The sequence below is a fragment of the Pteronotus mesoamericanus genome, unplaced genomic scaffold (assembly GCF_021234165.1).
Source record: "Pteronotus mesoamericanus isolate MK-2021 breed Mesoamerican mustached bat unplaced genomic scaffold, CSHL_Meso_final contig_116, whole genome shotgun sequence".
NCBI classification, from domain to species: domain Eukaryota; kingdom Metazoa; phylum Chordata; class Mammalia; order Chiroptera; family Mormoopidae; genus Pteronotus; species Pteronotus mesoamericanus.
The window spans coordinates 11,209,197-11,234,446 of record NW_026555027.1 but is presented as its reverse complement, the minus strand read 5'-3'; the positions used below and the strand labels follow the sequence as shown (position 1 = coordinate 11,234,446).

Below are 25,250 nucleotides of genomic sequence, written 5' to 3'. Positions count from 1 at the left end.
CACTGCACATAACTCGTGGAAGGTTCTCACAAACATAATGTGAATTAAAGAAGGCGGACACAAAGAAAGACTGTCTTAGACCCTCCAGGCTGCCATACCAGAATACGAGATGGGGCAGATCAAATGACATTTATTGTCCACAGTTCTGGAAGCTGAAAATCCAACACCAAGAAGCCAGCCCACTTGGGGTTTGGTGAGGCCCTGTTCCCTGGTTCACAGACTGACTACCTATCTTCTCACAGCATCCTCACGTGGTGGAGGGGCTAGGCGCTCTCTGGGGTCTCCTTATTCAGGGCACTAATCCTATTATGATGGATAATAACCCTCATGACCCAGTCACGTTCCAAAGGCCCCTGCCTCCAAATACTATCATGCTGGAGATTAGGATTTAACATAATGCATTTTAGAACACACTCAGTCTATAACAAATACGCACTGTATAATTCCACTCATAAAATGTCCAAAACTGGGCAAAAGTAACCTATAGTGATAGCACTCAGGCATGACCGTGGGGGTGGGGGGCTGATGCTGAGTGGAAGGGGCCCTTGGGCGCCTTGGGTGTGCAGAAGTGTCTTGGCCTAAGTACTGGTTACATGTGTGTCCATGTTGTAAAATCTCATCCATCTGTACCCTCAATAGCTTGTGCAGTTTGAAGTATGTATTTTACATTTCAGTAAAAAGTTAACTAAAAGTCACAATAACACACACCAAAAAAAGTGGGTGTGTACCTAGTGACATGGAAGTTTCTTCATAATATTAGATGAGAAAGGTTACAAAGCAATGCACATTTAAGTGTGCATTTAATGCACATTAAGTATGATCCCATCCTTAAACAAATAATGTACAGGCAGGGAAGTAGGATCTACACGAACACTCGTTTATTTAAAAATATTTATTGAGATGTACTATGTGCCAACACAATTTATTTGGAAGACATCTCTACAACTGCACTATCTCATGCAGAGCCCCAGCGCATGCACTGCCACCTCCTGGTCCTGCACGGCTCTGTGCAGTCCCACATTCTGCACGTCGAGTGGATGAACCGAGGGCAGTAAGGACACTATTAACACATGATGCACAAACAGTTACTTTCACAGGAGTACAAGGTTGACGCGTGTGCCCTATGAGTGTAGAACTAGACCTAGCTTAGGAACACTGTGCCCCCAGCCTACCCACGGGTCGGCACTGTGGACACCACTGGTGGACACCTGGAAACACAGCCTACTTCTAGAGGACAGACACGGGCAGTGACAATGGCAAGGGCGGCCCAAGGGTGTTTGTCTGTGGAGCCCACAGGGAAGGGTGTTACCACCTGCCAGGCAGAGTGAGCGCAGGCTGTCACAAGAACTAGTGTTCACATCCAGGTGTGACTTCCTTTGCTCATGTGCATTCCTCCAATAGCTCACACTGCTTCCCAAGCGGCATTTCAACTGTCATCTCCAGATCGGAAAGACTTTTTCTCCAACCTGAACAAGACAAAGAAATCAAATGAAGCAAATAATAAATCACTGAAGCTTGATTAACATGCAGTGTTTCCTACTAATAATTGAATATCAAATGAGAGAATGGCATTCAGGTGCAGAATTTTTTTAAATGACAAACTTTTAACAAAAAATTACCATAAAGCAAAGCACAAAACAGGTATCAAAAATAACATAAAACCATTTGACAATTTTCTTTTCCCTCCTACGTTAAGAGAATCCATTTTCCAGTGGCTTCTGAGCCGACGGCCCCCACCGGCTACACCATTTCACTTGAGGGAACGATGGCTCTTCAGTCCTTGCACCACTTCCTGGTCAGAGCATGGCCCTCACGCCGCACACCCCCGCTGCCTGTGCCCAGGTGCGTGCAGGCCTGCGCGATGGCTCGGCCCCCGCCCTGCCCAGGCTCCTGGGCGCGGAAGGGGTGGCCCCCCGCCTGGTCTGGGTCTCTCTCACTGACTAGCTGTGTCACAGAACAAACCACTTACCTTCCTGCACCTCCGTTTCCTGTTCTGGAAATAACAGCATCCACTTCCCATCATGAGGATAGAGAAGTGCTGCAGGCAAGGCATGGCCATGGCATCTGGCCAGGGCAGGAAGAACATCCACCCCTGTGATCACCACACCCCCATCCCCCAGACCAGCACAACAGCACAGGGCTTGATAGCTAAATATCTTACTCTCTGCGACGTGGGGTCTTGTCCAGAAGTGACAGACCAGCTCAGAGCGACGGACATGTGCCTCCTCCACACCGGGTTTCTCTGCAGCACAACTGAGCCTGTGAGAACGTCCCCTATGTACACGGGGACGGGCTCGTCCATCATAAACAGCACCTGCTTCCAGTGGGTGGTGCTGCAAGACACAGGGGCAGCATGACTGGAGAGCCCGCCCTGGGCCCGACTTTTCAGGGATACCGTGGGGCAACAGAGCCCAGCGAGGGCACGGCTCCGGGACACCACTCAGATTCCAGGGGGCGCAAGGGTGGCTCTCCTGGTGACCCAGCAGACATTGGGGTGCTGAGGGGCACATGGCCAGATACAGGGTCCCCGTGTGGTGTCTCTCCGCCAGGCCCTCAAAGGGCCAGCCTGGCCCCTGCATCCGGGCACAGCGGGTGTCTGCCCCAAGTCACCCAGCTCCTCCTCTAAGCCACTGGTGCCTGCAGTTCTAGTTTCTGCGGTTAAGGGGAAATATACACTGAGGACATTGTGTCCAAAAAACGTTATTCCTGTAAAAGTTAGGTTGCACATGCACAAGACCACTGTGACATTTGGGGAAAACCTGTAACGCTCAGGGACCCTTTAAGTTCTATAGGCTCTGGCCCCCAACATGGCCTCCCCCCAGCACCCAGAGACCCCGGGAGCCTGTTCCCTGGCTCTTCACTGATCAATTGCCCTTTGGCTCTGTGCCATGTCCACCCCAACCCTGGCGCTGATGCCACCTGTGTGTGGACAACCCGCCTGCAGACCCTCAGGTGGAGACTGGCCCAGGCACACGCTGCCCACACTGGTTCCTAAGGTGAGCGCTCACAGCTGCAGGGTGGGCCCCGGAAGGACTGGCCGCAGTCCCAGCCCTGCAGCCTCCACAGGACACCCTGCGCACGCAGCTCCTCAGCCTCACTCTCGTTTCACACAGTGCCGGCCAGGCTCCTTCAGGCCCCAGCGCCACAACCAGCGCCCCTCCCTGGCGCCCTGCTCACTTCTGGCTGACCCCCATGCCCAAGGCGAGTGTCCAGGAGGGCAGTCCCTGAAAGGGGCCTTGAAAGCCCCACACGAAGGCAGCACTTCCACGGGCTGCTGTGTCCAGCACCACGAACAGACAACATCGGCTCGCCTGTGTGGGCACGAGCGTGCAGCCCAAAATGCTGTTGCACAGAGCATTTGTCTCCAGAAACACTTTGCCGACTGCAAAAAAATCTGAGTAAAGGCCCTACAATGCTGCTAACTATGAAAAGCTTTAGCAGTGTTTAGGGCAACTGAGAGACAAAGCCTGCTCCTCCCAAAGCCTGGGGTCTGTTCACCCAGGGGGCCCAGGAGCAGCCTCAGGAAGCCAGTGCAGGGACAAGTGGGGCGCAAGGCCTGGGCCCCAGTGCCCACTCCCTGCACACCTAGCTCCACATCACAGCGCCCCAGCCCAGGGGTCAGCTTGGTCTAGAGAGATTTTAGGTCAACTTTCAACATTTCTAGATCTTCACATTCATGACTCTGTCGTGCTTTTCTATCATGCCAGTAACTTGAAGGCAAACCCTTTACACACCACGGAGGGCCACCCGTGTACCCGTGGAGAGGAGCCAACACTCACGGGTGGAATGGTCCTGTGCTCAACACCAGCTGTGGTTCGTCCTCCTCCAGGTTCTGAAAGCGGACACTGAACCAGGCCGTGAATCCATGCAGAGTGCCAGCTTTCTTGATATCAAAGCACAGGTCACCTTTCATTGTCTGCATTCAACCAGACAAGAAAATGGACATGGGTTCATAAGCACGTGGCACAAGGCAGCCTCAAGTGCTGTCTGAGTGAGACTGAGCCACTTTTTCCTCCACTGAGGACACTTCACACATCCCACAGCACTGCACGGAACCAAGATCTGTACTACATATTTCAGTAACTATGAAACAAAACTGTAACTTGCTAGTTTAGTTACAGACATCAAAAACCATACAGAATTTCCTAGGGAAAGTAAAATATTAAAATTTGCATTATGAATTCAAGTGCAGCAGATAGTCAGAAAAGGTTTCATTTGCCTAATTTTCTGCCCCACAAGTCGTGAATACTTTCTCTTCTCAGTTCTTCGCACAAATAGAAAGTTCACGTCTGGGTCTCTACGATTGTAGCTGAAACGAACTGAAGCCTCAGAACTTCAGCTCCCACGCTGCTATGCCCATCAAAGTTCCAGATGGAGGTTTTCAAACATCATCGCTCTAGCTCCTCCATCTCAGAGTATGCCCTTAACCAGGGTGTCCTGAACCCACATGGGCTACCTCATAGCAAGAGAGGGTAAGTAAAAGAAAGACCTAAGAATTTCATCATCACGGGTAGCTAAAAAAAACTTAGAAAAATATTTTAATTCTAATTCCATGACTGCCCTGGCTGGGGATGCTCAGTGGATTGAGCACCAACCTGTGAACCAAAAGGTCAGAGGTTCAATTCCCAGCCAGGGCACACGCCTGGGTTGCGAGCCAGGTCCCCAGTTGGGGGTATATGAGAGGCAACTGATCGATGTTTGTCTCCTTCTTTTTTCCCTCCCTTTCCCCTTCTCTAAAAATAAATAAAATCTTTTTTAAAAGAATTTTATCATGAAATTGGAGATAATTTGAATCTGAAGATGCCGATAGTATTAAACATAAATCTAAAAATAATGGAAGAGGTTAAAGAGGTTAACTAGTAAGATAATAATATAAAAGTATAAAAGGAAATCAGAATAGAACATAAGAAAAAAGACTGTGGGAAAATCAATAGCAAAAAGTATATAAATCTGTTTATTTGTAGAACAAGTTTCACGCATGTGCACACCGATTACACAATCTCACCTCCAGATCAGCGATCTGCACCGTTCTCATGTCCAGCTGTAATATAGTGCATGGGTCAGAGAGACAGTCTTCTGGTTTCAAAATGTGGTTATACTTGGGCTTTGAAAAAAACTCCTTAATTGCTAAAGATCTGGGGAAAAGGTCAAAGTAATTACTCAAAGTCATCACCAGTATCTCAGGTTCTGACACACACGTGTGACAACAGGACATGCTTTTTGTCTTCTGTGTTAGCAGGAATTCTAAGCCACTGTCTGCAGCCCTGAGAGCCCCGCTCTGGGCTCCCCGCTAACGCCCCGGCGGCCAGCCTGGAAGGCAGGCAGCCTGAGTGTGCGAGCAGCGGGGTGCTTCCCTCAGGCCCTCGTCACGCGGCCTGACCACATGGGAAACCAACCTTCGCCAAGTGCCCAGAAGATATAGGGCTGTAGTGTGTTTTCTTTAGTTTTAGAATCTATTTTATTACAAAATACCTTTCACGGATCTTCTATTATAATCACAGCAAATAAAAAGTACTTCTGTTCTAGGTTACTCTGTAATAAATGCAATGAGCCAGCAGGACCGAAGGCACCGGCGTGGGCCCGACTCCCAGGAGTCAGAGCTGGACCTCCTGCACGGCCCCTTGGCACATCATCCCCCGTCTAACTCTCCAGCTCAAAGGCCGAACCCGATGCTTGCCAGGAAGTAATCAGTTATTTACCACAGAAATGCTTCAAAAATTAAGCACAGCAGTAACTTCTGAAGTAGCAAATAAAAGTAAACATTTTCCTAAGACTCCACTATATGTACATATTTTAATAATTTTTTCTGATGATAAAAATAATTATGCACTTATAAGGAATATGGAAAATATAGGGTACCCCTACCTTAGGATTTTGATATATGTAGTCATTTTACTCCCTCATAGACAGATATATATATATATATTTTTTTTTTTTTGTACAAAATAGAAGCCATTCTGTATAGACAGTATTGTCCTACCAGTTTTACTATCTCTTTAACTCTAATATCATTTACTGTCTGTTAACTCTAATATCACTTGGGGTTTTTTAAACAGCTGCAGAGTGCCCCCTCAGATGAATATACGGCAATTTAACCACGTTCCTATGGATAGCCGTTGTTTCATCGTTTTGCACGCACACAGCGCGCCCTAACCCTGTGATAAATATTCAAGGCAGGAGGCTCTGATGGTGATGAGAGGTGGACACCGGACACCTGCCTGCAAGGTCCCCAAACCCACAGCTCTGTTCAGATGGTGCGTATCCCTATCCCATCATGCATGTGGCTTAGGCAACTCAGGCTGCTACTTTAATTTTTGCTTATCTGGTGAGCAAAAATGGCCTTCATTTTATTTGTTTTAATTACTAATAACATTGCAATTGTTTTCAAATACAGGGTGCGATAAATTTAGGTTTACAGTTGTGAGTATGCAAAACACAGAGTTTATGCTTGTATTATTTATTAATTATGTTATTTTTCATTTGAACAACTTTAAACCTACTTTTGCCCCACCCTGTATTTACAGATTAATATTTTTTCTGTGAGTCATTTGCCTGTTCCTGTGACTATAATTTCATTTGGATAGTCATCTGTTTCTAATTGACCCTAAAATGTGTCAGCCAGTAACGTTCTCTAAGTACTCACTGCCTCTTAAATTGTATTTTTGCTGTTTTCTGACACATAGATGCTGTCAATTTTTAAACCAAAGTCCAGCGCCTCTTTCTTTGTTTCTGTTGACTTTCTTTCAGTCTAGGACCTGACACACAGGCGCCCATGGATTCCTGCAGCTGATACGGTTTTGTGTTAACACTAACACAAAACTCTTAAATCCACACGGAATTAAATTTTAATGTGCGGTGTGAGAGAAGAGCTTTCTCCAAGGGGTCAATCAATTGTCCCAGGATCATTTATTGCGTCAGACCTCACGTCCCACCCTTTCCAGACTGCAGTTCTATCGGAGCTTCCTGTCCTGCTCTGCTCCTGTCTTTTCTGGACACAGGACCAAACTGCTTGAATTCATCTGACTCTCATAGATGTTAATATCTGGCAGCATAAGAACCTCCTCATTGCTCTTTTCATAACCTGCCCAGCCCTCCCTCCCATTTTCTCCTACCAGTGAACTACAGAACAACTCCGTCAGGACCTTCCCTCTCCATTCCCCTTGGGATCTGGGCTGAGGGTTCAATGATTCAATGGCCCACACACTTATAAAGGCCTCATTTGTAAACGCCGTCCTATTGGGGAACAGACTGCAAATTCCCATCACAGCTATTATCAGTTTAAAGGCACTAAAGGCAACGTACAAAATTCTTAGGCACGTGATATAAATTTAGATTCATGGCGAGTTCTACACCAGAGCACATGATTCTGTCTTACAAACCCCTGCAACTCCCACTGCAGGAGGGGTTTGTAAGAGTGCCCGCGTGTGCCTGAGCCCCGACACTCACTTGAGAGCGCTGAGGTTGAACTCGTAGGCGTTGTCCCAGAAGAGAACCTTGCTGCGGTAGTCCTTGTCCGCACTGCAGGGCACCAGGTGCAGTGCGGCCGTGGTCGGCCAGATGACCCCGCCCTCCTTCAGCCACGCATCCCGGGCGTACAGGATGGACTCAATCATAAACTCAAACTGCACAAGAGGAAGACACATGGGAGACAGGGTGACTGGGCGTCTGCACGGCCCACCCTGCTGCACTCAGACCGTCTGGGAACTATCTTTATGAGTTTCATCCTCAAAAGAATCACCAGCCAGGATAAGTGCTGCCCACCAACACGTCCTGGAGGATTTATCTTATACCCACACATTAATGGTCACCTCCTATCACAGCTGGAGTTTAAGTCACATTGTTCCACATTGGACTCAGAAATGAGGCACCACTAAAGGTCAGGATAAATCTTCACTCTCATCCTACTTCAGTCACTCAGGGTTTACATTTTTAAAAGCCCCGAAGTGTTGCAGGGTTTTAACTGCAAATGAAATCAATGTGGTCTGGGGCATTCTCCAAATATTAAGCTGACTGAAATTACTGCTTAAAAACGTGACAGGTCGAAGTGGGAAGGTTGTGGAGGTTCACGCAGTGCTTGAGTCAGAAGGGCAGCCAAACTCCACATTGTGTCCCTCAGAAAGCCCAGACACAGGCAGCATGTGTCACCTACAGCTGAGAACACAGCTCTGTGTCTGAACCAGAGGCTGTGCCAGGGAGCGAGGCGGAGGCCAGAGGCCCTCCATCCTGCAGCACATGAGACGCCACAGAGGGTTTTGCTTCCCTTAACCTTGGGGACATTTTATTATAAACATAATATATGTTCAGTATGGGAAAATGTAGAGAACTCAGAAAAGCACAGATAAAAATAAAAATTATGAATAAACCCAGCACCCTGTAAAGAACCTACCATTCGGAAGCTTATCTCCAAGAATTTTTCTTCAAACACACACGATTGTGAAAATTATATATGTGTAATTTTAAATTTAATCTTAAATTATCATATAATAAATCCAATCCCCCCAACTTCCTCCTTTTGCTCCATAAAACAATGTTCCTCTTCTTTGTTGGACTGCCTATGGCTTCGCTATAAGCTTGCTTGTCCCAAATTTCAATTCCTTGCTGTTCCTGAATAAATCAATTTTTGCTGGTAAAGTAGCTGACTTTTATTTTTAATGTCAACAGTCCTTTTACTCTAAATTACTGAAGTTATGCATGCTGAGATAGAACCAGAGAAGGAATAAATGTTATATAAACTCAAGACCAGGCCAGTGGTACTTCAAATTCTGGTCTTTCCCAGCCTACCTACTCAAAAATGTATTTTTCAAAGTTCTCAAGTAGCTCCCCCTGCACCGTGTCCCAGAGCAGCAGCTGCATTCAGGGAGAGACAGGGTGGGGTATGCTCACTCCATCTCATCTGGACTGAAGCTAGGTCATGGCTATGCGTGATTTTAAAAACAAAATTGGAATCACACTGCAATTATTTTTTGTGCTTTTTTTAAAACCAACAAACTGTCACCAACTTTTCTCTAAGTTTATTAAGAAAAATTCTACAACATAATTGTTTACAGCCACAGGATAGTCTCTTAGATGGATTGCCAGTTATTTGTACTTTTACATGGTAAAAGTTTACCCATTTTTAAATGGTATTGTCAAGTACATTTTTTTAGCATAAATTTTTGTAAAAATCTGATTATTTCCTTAGGATAATTTCATTTAAATATTTTTAATGCCTCTTGACATATTCTGCCCTGCTTTCCTTCAAAAGGCTATACCAATCTACACTGCCCAACAGAGTGTATGAGAGTTTCCCGAAAACGCCAATAACACTAGGTGTCATCAGATATTAGATTTCTCAGTCAATCTAATACCTCAAAATATTTAAGTTCCATCTTTGATTACTAGGGACATTGAACAATGCTCATGTGTCTGGTCTTGTGCCTTTTCATGTCCTTGCCCACCTTCCTAGAGTTATTTAACGTATACTTTTCTTACTGCCTTACTGGAACTCTTTATGAAACAAGGATATTAGCCCTTTGTCATATGCACTACAATTCTTTAGTTTCACTTACGTTTTAACAATCTACAGGATGGTTATGTATAAAGGATACAAGTTTAGTCAAATATTTTATTTTATAGTTTCTTTATGGGCTTTTTTTTTTTTTACAAAGAACCTTCCCATCCTAACATCAGATAAATTTGTAACAATTTTTTTGTTTTTTTTTAATTGCTCAACTCTATAACCTACCTGGAATTTATTTTAGCTTATGGCGTGAAGAAGAACCTAACCATTCTTTGCAAAATAATCGACTGTTTCGGCATCTTTGGACAATTACATATCCTTGCCTCAGTGACTGGACACCTCCCCTTATTATAAATTAAACGTATGTATATCTGGGGTTGTTTCTGTACTTTCCGTCCTGTCCCACGATCTGTCTGTCCCCTTGCCATATGTTAGCGCATCAGCAAGGTGGGCAGGAGACACGGGGGGCTCTCAGAACAGGCAGGGAAACCTGAAGAGGATGCCAGGAGGGGGCATGAAGCACAGCTGCAGGAAACAGCGCGTGCTGCCCAGGGACACAGGGCAACCCAAGTGGGTGAAGCTGCGACAACTCCCCAGTTCACAGCCTCTCTGTATCCACTCTCACCAACTCTGGGCCAGGCCAAGACACTGCAGGGACTTCTCTGATAGGACGACCCAGGCACCTGCACACAGCAGCCAGGCCTCCCAGGACTCACCACCTGCTCCAAGGTCCTTGTCCTCAATTTGGTGCCACCTGTTTTTCCCTCCCCTCTGTGCTACCAGAGTCCACGCCCCCTACCCCCATACCCACCCCCCACGCATCATATCCGCCCCTCCCTGGAATCCACGCCTGCACCTGTGTGCGGAATGGAGCTACCAATGTCACAGGGTCCCTGCCGGGCCGCACCAGCAACCTTCCCGCAGCCCACAACCCCTGCCCCAGCAAGTCCAGGGACCCCACCCAGCCTCCTCTGCCAGAGAGACTGCCAGCCTACCAGTGGCTCCACCCAAGGCTGGAGCCCAGACATCCTTCCAGGGGACAGAGAGCCTACCAGGCTCTGCTCCCCGCCCACCCCACCAGTGGCCCCTGCCAGCCCTCCCCAGCGCCTCTCCCCGAGTCTTCCCCTTTGGCTCCCTTCTCTGGCCCCTTCCGTGCCACCCCCAGCCCCCAGCCTCAGGCCCCCGACTGCCCTCCCAAGCCCGCCACCCCAGGCACCCCGACCCCAACCGCTAGGCCCAGAAGGCCTCATCTGCCCTGCAGTCCCAGTGGGGCTCCCATCCATGGCCTGATCTCTGTTCTACCCCGTCAAAGCCCTGGACAGCCCAGCGGTTGCCTAACACACGACAAAGTCCTGGGAGCACAAAGAACCTGAATCCACCTTCTACCCTCACCCACTGGGTCACAGGGACACTGAATCCAGGCTACTGCCCCTGCCTGCCCCTGCTCTCCCTTCCCCTCTCCCCTGCCCTTTGTCTCCCAGGCCGCCCACCTCCAGTAGCAGAGCTGGACCTGTGGCAGCCAGGCTTCCCCCGCCTGCCATGGGCATACACGTCTCCACCGCCACCGGCTCCCCATGTCCCCATGGCCGAAGGAGCTCAGTGAACACTGCTGAATGAATGCTGGTGTTTGGGGGCAAAGGCCAATGCCCACTTTAGGGATTAATGGTGTAGTTAGTCCCTTTTTTCCCCTCTGTATAATCTTAGGAATCCACAGATGTTATTAATAAGCCAAATTATATCATAGATGTTGAGTCTATTTACACTTTATCTTCAGACAACATAATTTCAACAGGCCTAAATGCCTAATGTCATTTCCTTCAGTCTCTGTAATCTATAGGAAGCTAGGGGCAACGCTTATTGAAACGGATCTCTCGCTGGAAATAGCAGCAATATTCCCCTCATGTTCACCCAGATGTTATTTCTCTGGATTTTTACAGATGCTAAATTTCAGATTGGGGTGTTTCACTCTAATGCCTTAGATCCTGAGCCAGAAGAGGGCAGGGGATCCGCGGAGATGGGGACCTGCAGGCCCAGCTCCCACCCTCCCCTCACTGGCCTCCCAGCCCAGAGTCTGTGAGCACATGAAGCATTGTGCAGGGTGGGGTGGCATAGAACCAGAAAACTGTCCACTCCCTCCTGTGAGACCCAGGGAGCTCCAGGCTGGGTCTCACTGATGCTAAACAAGGGGCTCTGGGAGAAGGGAGACCCAGGCTGGGAAAACAGACAAAGACTCTGCTTGCATCAAAAGTCAGCCTCATACATTAAGCCCTGGATATTCACAGTCTCCCAAAGAAAACAGAGTTTACGTAAATCACTCATGAAAGAGTTCCAGGTTTCTTTTAAAACCATTTTTTAATCAGTTAAAAATAAGACACTGGGCCAATGTTCATATAAAAAAATCAATGTGACCTTAGGAAAAATGTCAGAATGAATCATGATTTGCGAAGATTCCAGAGACCAGCCCAGCCAGTGCCCCGCCCTTACCAGCAGGCAGGTCCCCATCCACTCGGACACCAGCACGTCCACCTTCTCCGGCAGCACCACGTCCTCCACCTTCTGTTGGAACACGGTGATGATGTCGGCGAAGCCATTCTGCATGACCAGCTGCCCCGTGTGCTGGGCCATCTCGCTGGCCTCCACCGCATATACCTGCGTGTGGCAGAAACACCATCAGTGCACATCCTGGCGCCGCACAGCAGCCTCACATCACTGCGGCAGAGTCGGAACCAGCATCAGAGAAAACGGCAAATGGCAGGGACAGAAGGAAGGCGGTGTGCTGACGGAGGAAGGGCCACCGTGCTGCCTGTACCAGATGGAGCCCTTCCTGGGAAGGGAGCTGCATCTCTTCCTAATCCCAACCTCCCGCCTAAAACAAACATGGGGCTGCAGGTGGCCAGGAGCCTCGGCACCCACACGGGCTGCCCGCCCCAAGGTCTCCTGGGTAAGACCAGGGCCCAGCTCCTGTTCACGCGGCAACAATCCTAGGTGACAAAGGCACTGATCCGAGGGCAGTCCGACGTGCAGGATACCAGTGGCTTCTGACGTCATTTCACGTCCAGGGTCTCAGTGGAGGGTCCTGAGCACTACGTCATGGCTCCAACGGGATCTGAACCCAGGCGGTCCCTGCAGTGCAGCCTCACCTAGGAACTGCACCTGCCTGTGTGGGGGACGCCAAGGGGCTGCAACTCTGCACAGCCCAGCTGTGCTTTAAAGAGAGTGAGGTCTGTCCTTCCCTGCCAGGCAGCCACTGCTCGGGGCAGGGGTGACACATGGATGGTGACCTATACATATGGATGCATGTGTTTCTACATTTAACTGAAATAAACGTTTCACAAAAACTACCCACTGCATGTAGCTCACTGGGACATTTTCTATCTGTTCTATCCCACTCTGTGCTGTTTGTGGCTCATTAGCCAATGTCACGACCTCTGAGCAGCTCAGCCTGCGAGGACATGCTGCTCGCTTTGTCATCGCTGTGCCTCGTACACAAAGGACACGTCAGTGAGACTCGGCTCCAAAGACGCTAAAAGGATGGCCACCTCCTACTCACCGCTTTGGGCTGCGCATAATGTGCACAAAAGAGGCTGATAATCCCGGTTCCACAGCCGACATCCAGGATCACTTTGTCTTTGAGGGACTCCCTATTCTGCAGGATCACGTGGTGGTATTTAGTTGTTCGTGGCTGGTCCGTCAACATCTCCAAGTGAAGTTTCTATAGGAAAAGCACATTAAGAGTCAATGTCTATAATGAGAGCTACGCCAAGCTATGGCTTAAGGTAGAGGGAGGGGGCCTGAGTTAAGTCCCTTGACCCCACACCTAAAAACACAAACAATGGAAAGACCAGAATATGCCAACAGATAAAATAAAGAGTAGACAGCGAAGGGATGAAGAAGTTTCTGGAATCCTTCAGCCTCAATGAGGCGCCTGCAGCTTCTCCCTGCACCTCCCCGAGAGCCAGGAGAGTGGAGAAGCAGGCAGGCGTGGGCCACTTGGAGGCAGTGCCAACGCGACCCTCCTGACCGCTGTTCCCACCTGAGACAGAAGAAACTGCCATGTTCCTGACCAGACACAACTTGGCCAAATGTCCTACAAGAGAGGGCGTGGACAAGCCATTGGGAGAGATCCTGGGGAAGCACACAGGGCTCCATCCCAGAATCCTCTTCACTTAGGGCCCAAGAGTCACTCTCACACATAAATCTGTCCTTCGTTTGCTTGGAGTGTAGAAACTATAGCTCTGGAGGGAGCTATAGGCCCCCAAGCCATGTCCCAAGAAAGGAAAATATCTGAAGCCCAAGGACACACCCACAGGAACTGGGCCATCCCCAGGGAGGCAGAGAAAGGCTCCTCGAGATGGTTCATGAAGCCAGATGTCAGTCAGAGCCCTGACTCCTGGTGAGGCTGCACCCACGGGTCTCAAGCTGCAGAAAATCCAGCCTACAAACAGCATCCCTTAGGGGAGACCACACAGCCAGGCCACCCAGACTGAGTCAGCACAAACGGGATGTCTGAACGGGCCTTCACAAGCCCACCACGGCTCCTCGCGGAAACACTGCTGACTGAAAACTGACACAGGCAGCCTCGTGGGGCAGAGTCAAGGCCCGCTATCCTGCCTGCAGCAACCAGCTCCGTAAAAAGTCAGAGCTGGGATGGGAGAGTGCCGGTGCCCGGGGTAGGCAGCTGGGGCGGCAGCACTGAAACCAGGAAGAAGGGCATTCAGAGCGAAGAACGTTGCCAGAGATGAGGAGGGTCTGCTCAGAATACAGTAATCACTTCGGCAAAAGGATTTCATAATTCTAAATACTTCTACACCTAATAACAGAGCTTCAAAATACACAAAGCAAAAACCAATAGAATGCAACAAATAACAGACAAATTCGCAATCATGGTCAGAGAGTTCAATATCCTTCTCTCAGTAATTGATAGATGTGGACAGAAAATAGTGAGGACAAAGATTTGAACAACATTATCAAACAACTTAGCCAAACTGATATTTACAGAATACTTTGCCCACCCATTTACAACAATAATACATAAATATCGAGGAACAGGTTTAACAAGATCAAAACCTTAAAACTCTGAGAGACATAAAGTAAGACTTAAGAAATAGAGAGAGGCAATGTGATATTATAAAAACATCACTCCTCCCTAAATTAATGTACACTTTCTGTACAATATCAATTAAAATGACAAATAATTTGGCATGGGGCATTAAAATGATAATAAAATTAGCTTCTAAAAAATAAACAGGCAAAACTAGCCATGGAAATGCTAAAAAAAAAAAAAAAAAACGGAAGAGCTGCTCAAGGCCTTACTTTCACACAAGTTAAAAAGCTACAATAATGAAAAATGTCTGGAACTGCACAAGAAATACACAAATCAATGAAACAGAACAGAGATTCCAGAAACAGATCCTAGATCTTTAACATATGATAAATGTGCATTCCTACATCAGCAGAAAAGGAGGTTCAATAACTGATGCAGGAACAGCTGGATATTTGTGGGGAAATCAAGCTGGAATTTTACCTTATTCTTTATAACAAGTAAGTTCCAGATTGACTTAACTATTTCATTGTAAAAAATGGAATCACAAAAGTTCTAAAAGAAAGTTTTTTACATATTTATATTTATAGTCTTGCAGTGAAGAAGGTCTTCAAAACCAAGAAGTCACAAGGAAAGAAAGACAAATTAGACTATATAGAGATAAAAAATTTCATAGGGGTAAAAAGAGTAGCAAGTGATAAGTATAATACACGTAAATACAGACTAAACTGTTTACTTAATATTTAAATCAACAGACATTAAAAGAAAAATGGCAAAACTGTATTAAAGATTTCCCAAAAAGGAAGAAATACAAAAGGTCAATAACATATAAAAAATGATCATTCTCCCTTTCTAAAATAGAAATCAAAATCAAGAGATGCTGAATTTGACCTTTAAGATGGAAGATCTGTTTCCCTTTGATGCCTTGCAGTGGCGATATAAGAATCCACACACCACTGGTCAATGTACAATCCTCAGTCTTTTGGGGGGTGGGGGCAAATGGGCAAGATCCACCAAAGTAAAAAACACATACACCCTACGAATTAAGCAGGATTCATGTAGGCGGACATCCGTCATTAAAGACCTGCTTGTCATGATAAAAAGCCATTAAATAAGCACAGTCCACCAACATGGTCCTTTTATAAGCAACACAATACTCTGCAGCTGTTGCAAAGAACAGCCCTTCAAAATAACACAGCTACATGAAAAGAGCAAGGTGAAAACAGTGTGTGGGATATTCATTCTCTAGAAATTGAAAAAACTAAAACCCACGTAGCTTAGACCTGGTAGAAGCACAAGCACTGCTACTGAAAGAAATCGCAAGGCGCAGCGGAGCTCTTTGGGTGGGAGTGAGGAGACGGACTCTGGATTTCATCTTGTCTTTCCTAAGAGATTGAAAGCTCTAACCGTGCAACCACGCGCCGTTTAATGACAGGGACCCCTTCTGAGCAAAGCCTCATCAGGCGGTTTTGTTGTTGCATGCACATCAGAGCGCACTGATACAGACCTAGACGGAGCAGCCCACCGCAAGCCTTGGCCGGGGGGGTGCACCGCCGTCACGGACATGGCCCGTCATTCACCAAAGTGTCATTGTGTGCCACATCACTGTACATACATCAAAAGTTCTTCATTTACTTCAGCATTTCTAATTGTGAAATACAATATACCTACAAAAAGGTACAGTTTACCGAATACAGTTATGAGCCACCAGCACCAGAACACTGTGCCCCAAACCTTCCCACCCCAGCCTTGCTGGTCACAGACCCCTCTTACCCATAAGCACCCGCCTGATCCTCAGGGGAACCAGGTCTCTGATCTCCTTCAGAGGTGCCACTGCTTATGTACTTCCGTCATAAACAATACCTTTTAACTTTTTATAGCTGAGTCATATCCTAGCTATTCTTTGGTGTCTCACTTCTTTCACTCCACATTAGGTTTGTAACATTCACTCACAAGTATCTGTTTTTATCTAGTCTTAAAATATAAACGGGTTGTCTGGACCATAGGATTATGGGTCTTTATCCATATTGAAAAAATACAAATGAATAAGCCAGTTATTTAGAGATACAATTGTCACTTTGTATCTTTTTCCTATTTTCTTTTTAAAGTAAAATTTGTCACTTATTTTTAAATTGTCCCGAAATTCATAATCCCATTGCTCAGATAATATCTCTAAATGAGGGTCAACTAAGTCCATGGGTCAATCCAGCCCACCACCTGATTTTGCATAGCCTGCAAGCTAAAGATGGCTTTTACATTTTCAAATGGTTTTTTAAATCAAAAGAAGAATATAACACATAAAAATTATATGAAATTCTAATTTCAGTATCACAGATAATGTTTGCTCAGAACATAGCCACGCTGCTTCTTTATGTTTTGGGGGCTGCTTTCACATGGCAACAGCAGAGCTATCTATATAGACAAATTAAACTATATAAAAAGTTTCATGGGAAAAAAAAAGGGGTAGCCACAAATCACAGTATAGCCTGTGAGGCCCTGCTCTGAACAATGAGTAGAAGCCCAGACATTATTTTGAAAAGTTAGAACCTGAAACTAGAGAGAAGAAACCAGCACCCGGCCAGCTGACCAGGGCCTCTGAGAGCAATACCAGAGTTCCGTAGCTGCCGAAGTACTCTTCATCCTGCCACGTGTCCTCAGGGTCACACTCCTCCAGGTCCTTCCCCAGGTGGTTCGCTGGTATGTACCCACAGCAGCCAGCACGCTCGCCCCACCACCAGTCAGCGGTAGTTTGTCTCAGGATGAGAATTTTCTCTCCTCTCAGAAAACTGAGCTGGAAACATACAGTAAAAATCCAAGAAAAACCGGTAGTTGTCATTTCCCCTGTGGCTCTGTGATAAACCCCCTGTCACTGGGGCCCAAACCACAGCAATTTCAAAAAGAAATCAATGGGTCATTATGCCAAGGGACAATTTATGAAAATGGTACCAGGATTTAGAGATTTCTGTGGAACATCTAAGTGAAAAAAATGCACAGCTTACTTGATACTTTTTTTTAAAAAAGAGCAAACATTTTCTAATGGCTTAGGAGAAAATTTCTCAACAGCTGCTCTACCATAACTCAGCTATGTGAGAGCCAATTCAGAGACTGAAGGCTTAGGCTAAGAAATTCCTAATATAAAGTAAAGAAAGCCTCATTCAACTACATATTTTTATATTATAGCCTTATTTTTAAGTAACAAAAACAGGTCCTGAATCGAGATTGCCAAGCAGACACTGGAACAGGTGCTTCCTCTCCCATTCCTCACCCAGGTACTTTTCACATCGAGCTTGGGATGACAGTCTGTTAGGCTGGGAAGGGAAAGATCGGCCCCTCACAGGCATCACATGGCTCTAAACACCAATACTTCAGCTTTGGCATGACTTCTGGAAAATTTCACCTAATTCTGTCACTGCATGCTGGAATCCATAAAATACAGACCCAAGGTACACAGCTACCTGTGTCTCATCGGTGGCAGAATAGTCTGCGATGGCCACAAACTCCTCGGGCTGCACTCCCTCCGGGAGGTGCTCCTCACAGTGCTCCACGGGTTCTTCTCCCTCCTGCCCAAAGCCAAGGAGAAGGCGAGGGGGTGATTATGGGGCTTCTCTTTCTTTTTCCTCCCTCTCTATCTCCCTCCCTCCCTTCCTGGCTCCAAGTTATTAGGATGGTTTCTTGAAGATCCAAGTGACCAAGTTTTTATCGCATACACAGCCAGGTGCTCCTCACCAGCAGAACTGAGGGGGTCTCACCTGCACCCCACCTTTACTTCTTATCTCTACTACAAAATGATTTGCAACTTCAAATGAACATCAAAGAATGAAACAAGAAAGAAGCACTTAAGTGTCTATGAAGTGATGCCCAGCCGCAAGAGAAAAAAGTCCCATGTCTCTCTGGGAGTTGCATTCTGGGGACCTCACCAGACTCAAAGACAGAGTTGGATGGGCCTCGCTGAAGACCTAGGGAAGGAGCCGGGGACCCCGCACCAGGCATGCGGCCTCACTGGGCAGCGCTGCCACTACCACATGCTGCTCAAGGCCCAGAAGAAGGACGTACACCTCGGGGACCTGCACGCTGCCCATCTCCACTTCCTGTTGGCCTGGGAGATGCTGCTGAAGGTGGCAGAGCCTCCAAGCACCATGCCCATTTGCTGCAGCAACCCCATCCCAATATGCACATTTTGAACAAACTTCCCTAAACATAAACGTAATTCCCATGAAATCCTTATGAAAGCACAAGAGTTCACAGTGGAAAATTAAAACCATCAGTAATTCCCCTCACTGGTCAGAGATAATAAGTTAACACATTTATACCCTTTCAGAGTTCTTTTCTAAAGTGTACATTGTTTTTCCCTAACTGCAAAAGTTTACTTACAATTGGAGTTAAGGAATATTTTTAACGCATGCTGAGAAAACAGTAATATTCCAAACATCCAGGTTACTATCTCATGAGGAATACAAGACAATGTTGGAAGAGACTTTGGCACACACAGTTACTGGAACCAGGTTATCAGAACGCACTATTAGAACCTTATCAGCAGAACACTTGCACATATCACCTACTTTTACATCACACCAACTTTATGGACAGCTCATCTAATTTCTCACTGGCTATTTGAGTAAATAACATTCAAGATTAAACATTAAGACTGGAGATTGTAGGGAAGAAATACAGGTGGTAAGCATCACAACATTTCAGAGCCTACATACACTAATACAACATTACGATTAAGAAACAGTACTTCCTTTTTTTCTTTTCTGAAACAATTTTTGGCAATGTTCAGTGCATGAGAAGACATTACAAGCACGTGCCTACAGGGTGTTTATTAAGATCATAGAATTCTGCCTTGTGACATGTTTTCCACTTACTAAATTCTGAATATTCTCCTCTGTTATTAAATACTTCTAAACCATTTTAATATCAGATAGTATGAATTAAAACTTATTTGCCCAGTCTTCTAATTTTGAACACTCAAAACTGTTTTCACTACTATAACTTCTGTGAAGATGAACTTTCATAAACATAAATCATCTTGTCTCTCCCTATTTTCTTAGGAAAAATTCCTGAATGTGAAATGGATGGATCAAGCCAACACATACTTTCATGACTTTTGTTATCCCTACCAAATGCCCTCCAGAAAGGCCGTTCCCTAGCCTCCTACGCAAGGGGAGGCCTCAGCACCTGGGAGTAAACCACAGATTTTCCCACACCCTTACCAACAATGGATATTCATCACTTTAATCTCTGCCAATCTGAGAGGGAGAAACTACCTGCCTCAGTTACTCCCTTTCTTTGATTACCAGTGAGGTCAAACATGTTTTGTAAGTACTTATTAGTCACCTTTTTAATTCTGCAATTGCCTACTTACATCCTTTGCCCATTTCCCTATCACAGTAACACGACTGGTAGCAGTGTGTACCAGCATCATTTTCCTCTAGGCCTGCCCTCCGGGTCCTGTCTCTGCTTCACTCAAATATTTGTCACATTCTTCCCAAAGGCTGTTGCCCTTCACGTCACCAGCAGTGCATGCTTTACCCTCTGCCTAACACTCAGCAGCAACAGGTATTATCACTGTCTTTATTTTTTCCCAGAGTGATAGGTGTAAAGACTCCAGAAAAAGAAACTATGTGGGAAAACAGACTATTTCTTATACTTTATTCAAAAGGCTTTTGAGAGTATAAAGAAACAATAGTGATTTATTGCGGGGGTTATAGCATATATACAAGTAAAATAGTTACAACAGCACAAAAAGAAAAAATGTGGGCTGATAAACAGAACTGATTTGAAGGATTGTTACATTGTGAAGTGGTCCAAAAATAATGACTGGAATAGATTAAGGGTTCATAGCGCAATTTCTTGAGTAACGACTAAAATAGTATTAAAAAGGTATAGCTAAAAAGCCAATAGAAGAGATAACTTAAAATAACAGAAAACATTTTATTAATCCAAAGAAGGCCAGAATGGAGAAAGGTACAGAAAAAATGCAACATAAAGAAAACAAATAGCAAGATGGTAGAATCAGCCATTATGTTAAATGTTAATGGACTAAATACTCCAAATAAAGGGCAGGAATTATCTATAGAAAAAGATACCATCATACGTACCTTATAATACTTTAAGTAACTTTAAGAAACACTTTAAATATAAGGAATTAGCCCTGGCTGGTGTAGCTCAGTGGATTAAGTATCAGCCTGTGACCTAAACGGTAGCAGGTTGGATTCCCAGTCAGGGCACATGCCTGGGTTGTGGGACAGGTCCCCAGTAGGGGGCGCATAAGAGGCAACCACACATTGATGTTTCCCTCACTTTCTCCCTCGCTTCCCCTCTCTCTAAAAATAAATAAATAAATAAAATCTTTAAAAACAAGTAAATATAAAAAATTAGATAGGTTGAAAATATAGGCATATATTTCTATGTGTGCCATGGAAGCACTAACCATGAGAAAGCTGGTACAACAATATTAAATACAGCAATATTAATATAAGACAAAGAAAATGCAAAGCAAGAAGTATTAATACGTAAAAAGAGACAGATTTTGTAAAAACAAAAGGGCCAATAAATCTAGAAAACAAAACTAACCCAAATATTTGCTCCAAATAACAGAGACAAAATATACAAAGCAAGAAGTGATAGATCCAAAGGTAAATAAACAAAAACACAGACAAATCTACAACCATAGCACAGATTTTTAAAGCTCATCTCTTTTAGCAACTAATAGAACAAGGGAACAAAAAATCAAAAAGGATATAGAGATTTAAACAACACTAATAACCTATTTGTCCTTAATGACATTTGTAAAACACTACATCCAACAATTGCAGAATATGTATTCTTTTCAGGAGCATGTGGAACATTAGCCAGAAAAGCCCATTTTGACTAGGCCATAAAGCAGGACTGAATAAATTTTTAAAAATGGGCATTTATAAAGTATGTTATATTTTCTGACCAAATAGAATCAAACTAAAATTAATAACAGAGAGATAAGTAAAACTTCCCAAATGTTTGGAAATAATACATTTCTAAACAGCCCAGAAATTTTCTAATTTCCATTGATATATAAGAAAGTATTTTAACTGAATAATGGAAATATAACATATTTAAATGTGTAAGAGGCAGTTATAGCAGAGATTAAAAGAAAAATTACAGCTTTAAGACATATTAAAGAAGAAACATTTAAAATCAGTGCCTAGTTTCCATCTCAAGATGTTATTATAAAAAGACAAAATTAAAGCCAAATATAACAGACTAATGGAAAAAAGCAGAAATCAATGAATAGATGAACAAAGAGAAAGCCAACAAAGACAAACTGGTTCTTTGAAAAGATAAAAGTGATAAACCCTAAAAAAACTAATCAAGGGGAAAAAAGATAAAACACAAATTGTAGATATCAGGCTTCTCTTCTGTAATGCAGGGTGCTATTATTGGGATGAACACAAATATTATTGAAATAAATTTCAATATGAACTTAAATGACAATAACATTTCAATAAGGAGTCAAATCATGATTTACAAGTAATCAGAAAATTAAAATGACAAGATATCATTTCTAACCCATCAGACTGACCAAAATTTAAGTCTGATGCTCTCAAGTGTTAGTAAGCACTGTGGACTACTGGCAGACCTGTGAACTGGTAAAGCCTCTTGGGAGTACAACTTATCATTATCTAGTAAAATTGAAAACCTGCAATCCCTTCCACTCTGCAACTACATTACTTGGGTGTAAACCCTAGAGCACATGTGCACAAGGAGGCATGTAGAAAGATGTTCACTACAGCACTTCTTGAAATAGAATAAACTGGAAAAAATATAAGTATCCAACAAAAGGAAAATAAATAAAATGCGATGCACAGTTAATGTACACAGACCTATGTACGTATCTGTGAATGTGGTATGTTCTTATAAGGAACACACTATAGGAGCATCCTTCAAATCTGAACTAGCTCTACATATACATTAAGGACAGATCCCCCAAAATAACATTAGTGGAAAAGGCAGATGACACACAGAACATGTTGCCACTTAAGATAAATTCTAAAGATGCCTGGATAAGTTATAAAAAAATATAAAAAGTGGTGATGAAGCACAAAAATCAATTCATAATTCCTAATAGTGTTTGCCCCTGGAGACAGGAAGATTGGGTCTGGGGTTGGGTAACAAACTTTATTTGTGGTTTTGCTTTATATATTGTGTGTATGTATTCTGAAGCAAACATGATGTTAACAAATTTTCACTTCTGTACAATATGTACTTGATGTTTGAAATATTATTCTGTAAATGTTCCAATATCTTTTATATTTCTCAAAAGAAAAATGAGACATCTATGGAATTAAGATATTTTATGATTAATTTTAAGAAACAGATTAATGAAATGACCTAACTATAAATAAAATTCCTATATATAAAAACTCAAATGAAATTAGATCATTAGAATAAAAAGGGAAAAAAAGGAATGTTAAAATTGACCTCACAGGCATGAAATTGTTTAATTTTTTAAAAGTTAGTAGAGTTTTCATTTGATTTTTAATTTTACATAATCACATTTTCTTGAAATTTAAGGTGACCATTTTTTACTGCTAACTTGAACGAAACTATATGTGTGTCCAGGCAAAAAAAGCAGTATGAATACACAAATCTTTTCTGATGTATCTAACCTGTGTTTAACTATTATGCCTGAGATGTTATTAAACAACAAAGATAAATTGGCAGTCAGTTGTCTTTTGAACATGTCCCTCAATGCACCCTGGCAGGGGACCCAAACTGCAACCCAGGCATTTGCCCTGACCAGGAACCAAACCTGCGGCAGGCCCTTCGCTTTACGGGCGGTCGCCCAACCAACGGAGCCACACAGGCCAGGTGCATTTCCTGTATTTAAGTACTCCATGGTTGGTGGCCACCTTCACAAGTCCAAGGAAAGCGCTATCATTCTGGTCTCAGCCCTCTGTAATGCTTATGGTCTTTAAGTACAAGTTCATACAGAACAAAAACCTGAAATTACCTGAGATTCACTTCCGGGGCAGTCACCTGATGTTGCCATAGTTCTCTTAGGCTGTGCCGCATAGCTGCCACTTCTAATGTTTCATTTTCCTCTCCATTTCTACTTTAAAAGGGAGAGAACGAGAAAATGTTTTGTTACATAGTATTACAATTCAGTTTACTTCGCTTCTAAGGTTCATGAAAAGGTCCTCTACCAAATATAAGTAAAAATCTTCATATTTGTGTAAAGAATGGAGTAGAAATAAAATTCATAAATGCATTTCTTTACAGAAACAATTGAAAGCATTGAAAATTTATAAACTTTTAAGAAGTGTGTTTTCTTCACTAGTCTGCCAGGTGTTAATCCTCTTCATTGGCCAAAGCCTGTTAGTTTCTGTCAGATCACTGGGTTGATTTAAAATATATTGCTGTCAAAGTTTTTCTTGGAACCGTGTTAGCTTTAATTTCAACTAAACTTCCCTACCTTGGGCTTTATAGTGTTTCCACTAACAGGAACCAAAGTCTGCATCTTCTGGAGGCTTTTCCTTCTCATTCTCAATTCTTATTTTTCCAGTGACAGTGTAATCTGTATTAACCTCTGAGATGAATTTTTTTTAATTGTTTAAAATGCGTGTTTTACTCAAGACCCCAGTAATTATTTTTGTGGTATTTATAATTAATTACAAATACAAATTTACATACGTTGCATTTTCATTGAAAAAAACTGCATTGGGTCAGGGCCGCGCTGGGCCAAGTAGTTGGGGAGAGGCGGGGCGGGGCATGGGCGGGGCCGAATTGATAGGGTGGGGCGTAGCCTGGGCGGGGCCGGGCTGATGGGGCGGGGCCTGGGCGAGGCCGGGTCGAGGGACGGGACGGGGGTGGGGCCGGATTGATGGGATGGGGCCCGGCCTGGGCGGAGCTGGCTTGATAGGGTGGGGCGGGGCCTGGGCGGGGCCGGGCTGGGGCGTTTTGGCGAGGCCTCGGTGGGACCGGGTCGAAGAGGCGGGGCGAAGTCGAGAGCGCTAGGTGGGTTGGGACGGGGCGGGGCGGGACAAGTTGATGGATGTGGAGGGCCAATGCGTGGGGTGAGGGCCAACGCGGGGGGTGCGGTCCAGGTGATGGCCAGGCCCTCAAAGGAACGCAGTATCCGTGCGCTGTAGGATGAGTGGACCCAGGATCTTGAGGGGCAGGCAGACAACGAAGGGACATGTGAAAAGTGGAGGCAGTGAAGAGCGAGCCGGGGGGGTAGATGCAACAAATGGAGGACTAGGCGGAAACCATGACGTAGGCTCGGAGCGGGTCCGCGCTGACAGGAGGGCGCGGACTGAAGAAAAGTGGGCGTGCCACTGAGAGGGGCGTGGCTCGGAGGGGGCGTGGCGTGTGGGAGGGGCTCAGGGAAGGGGCGGGGCGCAGAGCTCGCAGTCAGCTGCCACAGAGCGAAGCACTGAGGCGGGGAAGGCGCCGGGTGGTCTCGGATTGGGACCCAGGCCTCAGTTTGCCCGCTGACGCACACGCCGAGCGAGAACCTCTCACCTGGCATGTCCTTCCTAGGCGCGATTCAGCGACCCACGGGTACCCACGGGTAACCTACCTCAGCCACGTGAAACCTACCCAGCTGCGTTCCTCCGCTGAGTTCTGCGTCCACACAGCCGGCGCGGAGGGGCGGACGGTGCCGACCAGAAGCCGGAGCCACCGCCCTTAGCCCGCGCAGGCGCGATGTGCGCAAGCCGTCAGTGAAAA

The 25,250-nt window shown here is 45.1% G+C and overlaps 1 protein-coding gene across 2 annotated transcripts; it reads right to left on the bottom strand.

Moving 5' to 3' along the window:
* Positions 1–869: 869 nt before the first annotated feature.
* PRMT2 (protein arginine methyltransferase 2) lies at positions 870–25,250 on the bottom strand. 2 transcript variants are annotated; one of them, XM_054579468.1, is made up of 11 exons: positions 25,122–25,250; positions 23,533–23,631; positions 17,996–18,100; positions 17,149–17,331; positions 13,050–13,211; positions 11,984–12,148; positions 7,447–7,622; positions 5,006–5,135; positions 3,780–3,916; positions 2,162–2,333; positions 870–1,466 (listed from the first exon to the last, which is right to left on the bottom strand). In XM_054579468.1, the coding sequence occupies exons 2-11, from the start codon at positions 23,569–23,571 to the stop codon at positions 1,434–1,436; spliced, it is 1,302 nt and encodes a 433-aa protein (XP_054435443.1). In that variant the 5' UTR covers positions 23,572–23,631; positions 25,122–25,250; the 3' UTR covers positions 870–1,433. The 2 variants fall into 2 exon arrangements, with proteins under 2 accessions (XP_054435443.1, XP_054435452.1); XM_054579477.1 differs by having other exon boundaries at positions 23,533–23,634; positions 25,122–25,238.

Bases quoted from the DNA above. Each gene is read 5' to 3' on its own strand.
- PRMT2 (XM_054579468.1), bottom strand. From the start codon at position 23,571: ATGGCAACATCAGGTGACTGCCCCGGAAGTGAATCTCAG. The intron at 12,149-13,049 runs GTGAGTAGGAGG...TGCCACACGCAG, and splicing joins ATTATGCGCAGCCCAAAGCG to GTATATGCGGTGGAGGCCAG. The intron at 1,467-2,161 runs GTAAGATATTTA...TGTCTTGTTCAG, and splicing joins AAGACCCCACGTCGCAGAGA to GTTGGAGAAAAAGTCTTTCC.